The 10,747-nt window shown below is 36.5% G+C and overlaps 1 protein-coding gene across 1 annotated transcript; it reads left to right on the forward strand.

Annotated features, from left to right (window-relative positions):
- The first annotated feature begins 1,654 nt into the window (after positions 1–1,654).
- LOC148191534 (ABC transporter C family member 8-like) lies at positions 1,655–7,547 on the forward strand. Its single transcript, XM_088102147.1, has 11 exons — positions 1,655–3,759; positions 3,871–4,191; positions 4,283–4,369; positions 4,445–5,032; positions 5,146–5,310; positions 5,403–5,697; positions 5,791–6,005; positions 6,110–6,415; positions 6,520–6,583; positions 6,817–7,056; positions 7,142–7,547. The coding sequence occupies exons 1-11, from the start codon at positions 1,765–1,767 to the stop codon at positions 7,246–7,248; spliced, it is 4,383 nt and encodes a 1,460-aa protein (XP_087958273.1). The 5' UTR covers positions 1,655–1,764; the 3' UTR covers positions 7,249–7,547.
- The last annotated feature ends 3,200 nt before the right edge of the window (positions 7,548–10,747 follow it).

Below are 10,747 nucleotides of genomic sequence, written 5' to 3' on the forward strand. Positions count from 1 at the left end.
ATAAAAAAGAAAAAATTAAATTATTAAAAAATATTTATAAAAAATAAAAAAAATCACACTAACACGTGACACCCTCAGAACTAATGTCAAATATATTGGATAAATTTTTCAAAAATAAGAACCCAATTGAAATAAAAAAAATTGAGGGACCCATATGCGATTTTCAACAAAAACGAAGACAGTTTGAATTGTTAAACCTAATGTATTTTATAGGTTTAATACCTATTTTGGTTCTAATTTTTATAATTTTTGTTCAAATGGTCCTAATTTTTGTAATTTTTGTTCAATTTAGTATTTTTTTTCCTAATAGAGTCTAAATCATTAATGGCTCAATGAATGACGTGGTTGCCATTTTGTGTGACGTGGTTGCCCATGACAATGAAACAATTAGAGTTTTCTGGTTTCCGCGATAATGAAGCAATTAGAGTTTTCTGGTTATCCATGACAGTGAAGCTATTAGGGTTTTCTGGTTTCCCATGGTAGTGAAGCAATTAAGGTCTTATGGTTTCCCATGATTGTGAATTAATTAGGATTTTTTGGTTTCGCATGGCAGTGAAATATTAGGGTTTTCTAATTTGGGTTTTCGATTTGTAGGTTGTTGTTGTTTCGTGGAGGTTCATAGTGTGTGTGGAGGAGACACGATTTTGTGGTGGTTTTCTCTATGACGCTACGAAGCGATGAACTTGCGATTATGATTTTCTTGTTTGGAGAAGATGACAAATGACTTTGTGGGTGATGAATGTAGTTAAGTTTCGTCGCGATTTGGAAAGGGAGATCTATGATTGTGTGAACTGGCATTGCAATTTAGAATTACAGGTTCAGGATGTGATTGGCGATTTTGGGTGCTCACGGAAGGTTACGATTTTGAATAATTGTGGCTTACAATAACTGTCTGTAGCTATGGTGGTAGTTAACGAAGATGAAAGGTGTAAGAATGGTGAATCACTAGAGAAAAAATGGACATTATACCATTAAAAATTTAAGCGCAGGAAAAAAACTAAATAAAACAAAAATTTAAAAAATTAAGACCATTTTGAACATCTAGACCACTTTAAACAAAAGTTATAAAATTAGAGAGGAATCTAAATAGGTATTAAGTCTATTATTTATAAAAGAAATTATTTTCTTCAAAATATTATTTTTAAATTTGGTTGATAATTAAAATTTATTTAAAATATTTATTTCTGTATTTCTTACATCAAACTTAATTAATTTGACCAGTACTTCAACGTGATCTTCTTATTATTATATCATAATAACAGGACACTGTTGCGTCAAAGATTTTGATATTACTGGCAAATCATAACGACGGTTGTATCACAAATTACATAATCACTTAATTATTAAATCAAATCAAAATATTAAAATCAATTAAGTTTTTTTTTCTGTTTCTAACCTTTTAAACACGTTATATTATGCAATCCTTTTGAGGTCAACACTTCAAGCACATATTATAATTGAAGTGTCTGCTCCAACAAGTTAAAAATATCTACCAGTCAAATCCAATCTTCAACATTTTTTAAGTACAAATGTTTGTCATGCTCCAACCACTCAAATCAAACGTCAAAGTGTTTTCCTTTTCAAGGGTTTGGTACATATGTCAATTCTTCCCTTTTCAGTAACATGTATCCAACATTTCTTTCTTCTCTTTATTGAAGGAGACTGTGGAAGCTACCTTTTGTCTAGTTCTTTTGACCTTGTTCATTTGCATAGCTTCTTCTAAAGTTTCCCATTGCTGCGTGTAAAACTTTTGATCATTCTTTGATGATGATAATGGAGATTTTTACTGGATACGCTGATGATTTCTCATGGATTTGTCTGAAGCATTTTGAGTTCACTTCTTTCTGTTCACAAAGGAGCACAATAGACACTATAAATCTAATTTTCCTCTGTGTCTTCTACGCTTCCACCATTGTCACTTTAATCAGAAGAAATTTTATAAATGGAAGTCATACCAAAACCAGGTTTTTCCTTTTTGTCTCTATCTGTTGTGCGATCACTAGTGTTGTGTTTTACAGTATTGCCCTGTGGAGTTTCGTAGCCAAAACTGGGAACTCCATGGCTAACCACCTCAGCTGGTTAGCATGCGTTGTACGAGGATTTGTTTGGACTTCTTTAGCAGTTTCATTGCTCGTTCAGGGACACAAATGGATCAAAGTTCTAAACTCTGTCTGGTGGGCATGTTCCTTTGCACTAGTTTCGGCTCTCCACATTGAAATTCTGTTTCGAAAGCATGCAATAGAAATTTTCGATGTCCTACTATGGCTCTTACACACGCTTCTTCTCTTCTGTGCCTTCCAAAACCTTGGTTACTTTGTCATTCAAAAGGTGCCGAAAAGTTTATCTGAACCGTTGTTAGCTCCGAAAGTTGACTCGGAAGAAACAGGACTAGGTCGTGCTTCCTTTCTGAGCAAGTTGACTTTCTCTTGGGTTAACTCCTTACTCAGTTTGGGTTACTCAAGGCCACTATCTCTTGAAGACATCCCTTCCATTCTTTCTGAAGATAAGGCACACCTGTCCCACCAAAACTTCATGCATGCATGGCAATCCCTTGCGAGGGAGAGAAGCAAGAACAACACCAAGAACTTGGTGTTTTGGTCCATTGTTAGAACTCACTTAAAAGAAAACATATTAATATCTGTTTACGCATTCCTCAGAACCATTGCTGTCACTGTTTCTCCGTTAATACTCTATGCTTTTGTCAACTTTTCATATAGTAGGGATTCCGGGGAGACAGATCTCAGAGAAGGTCTTACCATAGTGGGTTTTCTTATTCTCTCCAAAGTGGTTGATTCTGTGTCACAGAGACACTGGTTTTTTTGTACCAGGAGGTCGGGGTTGAAGATGAGATCAGCTCTGATGGTTGCAGTGTATGAAAAACAACTAAAGCTTTCAAACTCAGCAAGGACAAGACACTCGACAGGTGAAATTGTGAATTACATTGCTGTTGATGCGTATCGCATGGGAGAATTTCCATGGTGGTTTCACCAAATATGGGCATCTACGTTGCAACTTCTTCTATCTATCAGTGTCCTGTATGGAGTTGTGGGAGTAGGTGCACTTCCCGGTTTAATCCCTCTTCTTATATGTGGACTTATCAATGTGCCATTTGCCAAGATCCTACAAAAGTGCATGGCACAGTTCATGATTTCACAGGATGAGCGTCTTAGAGCAACTTCAGAAATTCTAAATAGCGTGAAAATCATCAAGTTACAGTCCTGGGAAGACAACTTCAAGAGTTTGGTTGAGAACCTACGTGCGAAAGAGTTCATTTGGCTATCTAAGGCACAGGTGTTGAAAGCTTATGGATCATTTTTATATTGGATGTCTCCTACCATCGTTTCTGCTGTTGTTTTCCTCGGTTGTGCTGTTTTCAATAGTGCTCCATTAAATGCCGGGACCATATTTACAGTTCTTGCAACGTTGAGGAGCTTGTCAGAACCTGTTCGAATGATTCCGGAGGCTCTATCTGTTCTGATCCAAGTTAAGGTATCTTTTGATCGTCTCAATACCTTTTTGTTTGACGAAGAACTAGATACCAGTGATGGTAACAAAAGCTATAACCGAAGTTCAATAAATGCGGTAGAAATCCAAGGTGGCAACTTCATTTGGGACCATGAATCAGTGTCCCCAACTCTAAGAGATGTGAATTTAGAAATCAAATGGGGACAGAAAATTGCAATTTGTGGGCCAGTTGGAGCTGGAAAATCATCTCTTTTGTATGCAGTATTAGGAGAGATTCCCAAGATATCAGGAACTGTGAGTTAAGGAAAACAAGTTTAGCTTTATGTTCTCATGTCATTCATGCTGATATTCCTTGTATTTAATTGTCTTTTTTTCTCTATGAAATTTCTGAATGATGGAAAATAGGTCAATGTGTTCGGCAACATAGCATATGTTTCTCAAACTTCTTGGATACAAAGTGGGACGGTTCGAGAGAATATACTCTTCGGCAAGCCAATGGAGAAAACAAGATACGAGAGTGCCATTAGAGTCTGTGCCTTGGATAAGGATATCAATGATTTTAGTAATGGTGATCTTACAGAAATAGGTCAGCGAGGGATTAACATGAGTGGAGGACAAAAGCAAAGGATTCAACTAGCTCGTGCTGTCTACAATGATGCTGACATTTATCTCCTCGATGACCCTTTCAGTGCAGTTGATGCTCACACTGCTGCTATCCTTTTCAAAGTAAGAAACTTTCACAATTAGATTCTTAACTTCAGTGGAACTGTTTTTTCCACCTCATTGAATCAAACCACTTGCATTTATATGGTTACAGGACTGCGTAATGACGGCTCTAAGAGAAAAAACAGTCATTCTAGTGACACATCAAGTGGAGTTTCTCTCAGAAGTTGATACAATCCTGGTAAAGTACATCATTTGGATACCTATTACATTACATTTGTGTATCATTAACTCGATATTTTATGACTCATTCTAGGTAATGGAAGGTGGAAAAGTTACTGAATCAGGAAAGTTTGAGAATCTCTTAACAACTGGGACTGCCTTTGAAAAACTTGTGAGCGCTCACAAGGAAGCAATTACAGAGTTGGATCAGAATAATGAGAACCGAACTCATAGACAAGAGTCTCAAGATGTTTATAAAAATCAAAGCGAGGGGGAGATTTCTACGGAGGGTCAACTTGGGATGCAACTTACACAAGAAGAAGAAAAAGAGATTGGTGATGTCGGCTTCAAGACATTCTGGGATTATATTTCCTTTTCCAGGGGTCCATTGATGCTGTTTTATATAATTTTGGCACAATGTGCTTTTGTTGCTTTGCAGACCGCATCAACGGTTTGGCTTGCTTTAGCCATTGATATTCCAAAAATAACTAGTGCCTTCTTGGTTGGGGTGTACTCATTAATTTCATTTTCTGGTGCTGCGTTTGTATATATAAGGGCTCTCTTGACCTCTTACCTTGGATTAAATGCTTCCAAAGCTTTCTTCACAAGTTTCAATACTGCTATCTTCAATGCTCCTATGCTGTTCTTTGACTCAACCCCCATAGGAAGGATTTTAACAAGAGTAAGATTAAGATTTCATTTCCCAATGGAAAAAAAAAAACAATTTCCCTGTGTTTGATCATTATTAACATTTAGTCATATTCAAAATTTTGATCCACTTTTTCTCTCTTGCAGGCTTCATCAGATTTAAGTACTTTGGATTTTGACATACCTTATTCGATAACCTTTGTAACATGTGTACCAATTGAAATTTTGGTGGCTATTGGTCTAATGGTTTTAGTAACATGGCCAGTTCTCATTGTTGCCATTCCTGCAATAGTTGCGTCAAAATATGTTCAGGTTTAGCCACTTTAAAAAAAATTTAATTTTTTATTTCTCGTCCCCTGCTTAACTCACAGCTAAATTTTTCCAAATCTTCTCCTCCATGAAAGGAATATTATCAAGCCTCGTCAAGGGAATTAATGAGGATCAATGGAACCACGAAAGCTCCTGTGATGAATTTTGCAGCTGAAACATCACTTGGTGTTGTTACTGTGAGAGCATTCGATATGGTAGAAAGATTTTTTAAAAACTACTTAAAGCTTGTGGACACAGACGCAACACTGTTTTTCCATTCTAATGTGGCCACGGAATGGTTAGTTTTGAGGATTGAAGCACTTCAAAATTTGACAGTCATCACTTCAGCTTTGCTACTTGTTCTATTTCCTCAGGGATACGTGTCCTCAGGTAATATTACTTCACAGGTTAATCAGCAAGATAAAGCTTTTGCATGTTATTAACAAGCTTTTAACTGTTCAAAAATTCACTTGGATTATGCAGGTCTTGTGGGACTATCTCTCTCTTACGCATTATCCTTAACGTATTCACATATATTTTGGACTCGAATGTATTGCAACCTATTAAACTATCTTATCTCTGTTGAAAGAATCAAGCAATTCGTTCACCTACCGTCAGAGCCTCCTGCTATTGTGAAGGACCACCAACCTCCATCTTCATGGCCTTCCAAAGGCAGGATTGACCTTCAAGCCTTAGAAGTAATGTTTCGTCCTTGTCTTTCATTCTTTTTTTCTTTATTTTAATACTATCAAATGGATAAATCTTCTTCTTTGTGATGGCTATTTTCCTTCGCTGGTCTCAGATTAGATACCGTCCGAATGCTCCATTAGTGCTTAAGGGTATCACTTGCACGTTTAGAGAAGGGAGTAGAGTGGGAGTTGTAGGAAGAACCGGAAGTGGAAAGAGTACACTCATAAGTGCTTTGTTTCGCTTAGTTGAGCCAGCAAGCGGTGACATTCTCATAGATGGGATTAACATATGCTCAATGGGGTTGAAGGATTTGAGAATGAAACTAAGCATCATCCCTCAGGAACCAACTCTTTTCAAGGGCAGCATCAGAACCAACTTGGACCCTTTAGGCCTGTATTCAGATGATGAGATATGGAAGGTAAACGGACTAGTTCTGCTGTTAAAAATTGTTTTTTTAACACCTTTATGTTTTGCTTGAGCTTGTACTAAACAAGTGTTTGATTATGTTTAATTTGTACATAGGCTTTAGAGAAATGTCAGCTTAAGGAAACTATCAGCCATCTTCCAAATCTCTTAGACTCTCAGGGTGAGTAAGCTTAACCTACTTAGAGCCACAGATCTGGTATGGGAATTTTCTGGCCAATTCCCTCAGCAGCCTTTGGCAAAAATCTATTGCAGCTTTACTCTTTTCAGGTTTAAAATCATGAGGCATAACATTTGAACTTGCAAGTTGTTTTTCCAAAATAAAAGTCTTCGATTCATAAATTAAGATTTTGGAACAAATTAGCCATTGAAGGCTGATTGAGAATGATTATACAGTGAGTGATGAAGGTGGAAATTGGAGCTTGGGACAACGGCAACTGTTTTGTCTTGGAAGAGTACTGCTAAAGAGGAACAGAATTCTTGTTCTGGATGAAGCCACTGCCTCCATTGACTCTGCCACAGATTCAATTCTACAAAGAATTATCAGACAAGAGTTTGAAGCATGCACAGTTATTACAGTGGCTCACAGGGTTCCCACTGTTATAGACAGTGATATGGTTATGGTCCTCTCCTATGGTATCTTCTTTCATTCTTTTTTCCTCCTTTTTTGATACACTGCAAACTCAGTTAGTTGTCTAATATATTTTCTATGGTTTCCTAGGGAAAATGGTTGAATATGACGAGCCTTCGAGACTAATGGATACCAATTCTTTATTCTCTAAGCTGGTAGCTGAATATTGGGCCAGCTGCAGCAAGAATTCCTCCTAAAATCTTTGTTTGCAGCAACATTAAAAAAAAAAGACAGACCGATCTTACGGTACAATTACAATAAGTTTATGGATAGGAAAAAGAGAACAAATAAACGAAAGAAAATTAAGCAATTGAAATTTTGGAAGGTTGTGGGAACTTTTACAGAGTGGTCCTTCCTACACTTTGTGTATCTGTTTGGAAGGGTGTGGATGCTTTCATGATATTGCATGGAGTGATTTTGAATTTATATCAGCAAAATAAACTCAGTCATATCAGGAAATTAAATTCATACAGCATTGTAGCGACTATTCACTGAACTAGCAATCACTTCCAAATCCATTCTTTTGCCAAAGTTGATTTAGTTTCAAGTTTCTTGCACCGAAGAAAAAGTAAACCATTTTTTTACAATATTCCAAGAATTAGGAAAGTATGATAAAAAGGAGAGGATCAAATAATATGGATAGGAGATCATCTATGTTAAAGCTATAAAACTAACATCAAATAAATTATATTGGAATATAATAATAAAAGGTTTAAAGAATAATTCTGATATTTTATTTCAAAGAGTAGAGTACCATATATATACATTTAAGGATCCTATAATCCTTCATCTATTAAAGGAATGACAGGTGCACAAATCTGCACAAATTATAATAATATCTAAATTATAACTAACATAATATTTGATTGCCTAATATCCTTTAATAGAATATTTAGCATATCTTAACACCCCCACTCAAGTTGGTGCATGGATATCACACATTCCCAACTTGAATAAAGACTCATTAAACAATCTTCTTGATACTCCTTTGGTGAGAACATCAGCCAACTGCAATTCTGATCTTACAAAAGGAAATGAAATTATTCCAGCTTCAAGCTTCTCTTTGATGAAATGTCTATCAATCTCCACATGCTTTGTTCTATCATGTTGCACAGGATTGTGAGCAATTGCTATAGCCGAAGTATTGTCACAGTACAAACTCATAGGTTCATTTTGTGTAAAGCCCAAATCTGATAGCACATTTTTAATCCACAAAAGTTCACATACACCTAGTGCCATGCCTCTGAATTCTGCTTCAGCACTAGATCTTGCTACTACAGGTTGTTTTTTACTCCTCCAAGTTACAAGATTCCCTCCTACAAAAGTAAAGTATCCAGAGGTAGATCTTCTATCATCTTTTGAACCTGCCCAATCTGCATCAGTGTACCCTTCTACCTTTAAGTTTTCATGATTTGAGAACAAAATTCCTTTTCCAGGAGCGGACTTCAAATATCTCAAAATCCTTTCAACAGCATCCATATGAAGCTTCCGTGGGTCATGCATAAATTGACTAACAACATTCACTGCATAAGTGATATCTGGACGTGTATGGCACAAATAAATTAATTTTCCTACCAGCCTTTGGTATCTTCCTCTGTCTATGCTTGCTGAATTTGAGCATTGAAAAAGTTTATGATTTTGTTCAATTGGTGTATCAGCTGGTTTACTCCCAAGCAGCCCAGTTTCCAATAGTAAATCAATAGTATATTTTCTTTGGCATAGAAAAATACCATGTTTTGATCTAGCTACTTCAATACCTAAAAAATATTTAAGATTTCCAAGTTGTTTCATCTCAAATTCAGATGCAAGGTATTGTTGTAAACTAGAAATCTCATCTTGGTCATTTCCTGTAACAATCATGTCATCTACATATATAATCAAAGCTGTAATTTTTCCTTTTCCTCTCTTAAAAAATAAGGTGTGATCAGAGTTACTCGCTCTATAGCCAAAAGCCTTCATAGACTTGGTAAACCTTCCAAACCATGCTCTTGGGGATTGTTTTAATCCATATAGAGCCTTCTTTAATTTGCAAACCTTCATTCCAATTGAATCAGTCATGCCTGGTGGAGAATCCATATAAATTTCTTCTGAAATTTCTCCGTGTAGGAAAGCGTTTTTCACATCAAATTGTAGAAGAGGCCAATCTTGGTTTGCAGCTAGCGACAAAAGTATTCTCACAGTATTGAGTTTGGCTACTGGTGCGAACGTCTCTTGGTAATCTACACCATAAGACTGAGTGTAACCTTTAGCCACAAGTCGTGCTTTATACCTCTCAACAGTTCCATCAGCTTTATGCTTAATTGTAAAGACCCATCTGCAGCCCACAGTTTTCTTCCCTTTTGGTAAGGACACAAGATCCCAAGTGTTGTTTTTTTCTAAAGCTGCCATCTCCTCAACCATTGCTTCGGTCCATCTAGGATCTGCCAAAGCTTCTTGTACATTACTAGGAATAGAAATTGAAGATAATTGAGATACAAATGATGCATATGACTGAGATAACCTGTGAGATGACACATATTTACTAATGGGATATTTAACTTTGGCTTGGAGGTCTGGTTCATATTTAACTGGAGGTTGACCACGGTTAGAACGAGGTGGAAGAATATATTGAACAGTAGTAGACTCAGTGTTTGGTGTGCTGGTGGTCTCACGCAGACAAGAATCAATTTCATGATCAATTTCATTAGTATTATCAGAGATAGTATCAGACGGTACCTCTGAAGAGTCAAGTTGAACCTGTGGAGAAGATTGAGCCAATTGGTTATGATCAGAAGACACTGTATTATCCAGAAAAGAAGGGTCCATATTTAGGATTGGCTCACTTCCTGCAGAATGATCCTCACACAATAATTTATCTTCACAATCAAACATACCAACATCACGATTATGCACTTCACTTTCATTGCCTCCCTGAAGTGGAGAATCAACATAAAAAAATTCATGCTCATTAAATGTCACATCCATAGAAATATAAAATTTCCTTGATGGTGGATGGTAAGCACGATAACCTTTTTGAGTTGATCCATACCCAACAAAAACACATTTGATCGCTCGTTCTTCAAGCTTTGTACGTTGATGTGGGTGTAAGTGAACATATATAACACATCCAAAAATATGAGGTGGTAAATAAACTATGGGAGGAAGGATACAATGATCAGACAACACATCAAAAGGCCTTCGAAAGTTAAGCACACTAGAAGGAGTTCGATTAATTAAATAAACGGCAGAGCTCACAGCTTCACCCCATAAATGAGATGGGACATTACCATCTATCAAAAGTGATCTTGTCACCTCTAATATATGTCTATTTTTCCTCTCAGCCACTCCATTTTGTTGTGGTGAATAAGGACATGTAGTTTGATGCAAGATGCCTTTAGAGTTCATGAACTCTATTAATTCAGTCTTAAAATATTCTCCTCCATTGTCTGATCGAATGACCTTAATAGATGTGTTAAATTGTGTAACAATCAAATGATAGAAGGAACGAACCACATCACACACATCACTTTTATATTTAAGCAAATATACCCAGGTTACCCGAGTACAATCATCAACAAAACTGATAAACCATTTTTTTCCATTATGTGTAGATTGCGGGGCAGGGCCCCAAACATCTGTGTGAATTAATGAAAAAGGAAAATTAGTTTTGTTATTGCTTAAAGGAAACACAACACGATGATTTTTTGCCAAAACACA

This window comes from Vigna umbellata, chromosome 11 (assembly GCF_029865625.1).
Source record: "Vigna umbellata cultivar VRB3 chromosome 11, Vumbellata_1.0, whole genome shotgun sequence".
In the NCBI taxonomy this organism is placed as follows: domain Eukaryota; kingdom Viridiplantae; phylum Streptophyta; class Magnoliopsida; order Fabales; family Fabaceae; genus Vigna; species Vigna umbellata.

Bases quoted from the DNA above. Each gene is read 5' to 3' on its own strand.
- LOC148191534 (XM_088102147.1), top strand. From the start codon at position 1,765: ATGATGATAATGGAGATTTTTACTGGATACGCTGATGATTTCTCATGG. The intron at 4,370-4,444 runs GTAAAGTACATC...GACTCATTCTAG, and splicing joins CAGAAGTTGATACAATCCTG to GTAATGGAAGGTGGAAAAGT. The intron at 7,057-7,141 runs GTATCTTCTTTC...ATGGTTTCCTAG, and splicing joins GGTTATGGTCCTCTCCTATG to GGAAAATGGTTGAATATGAC.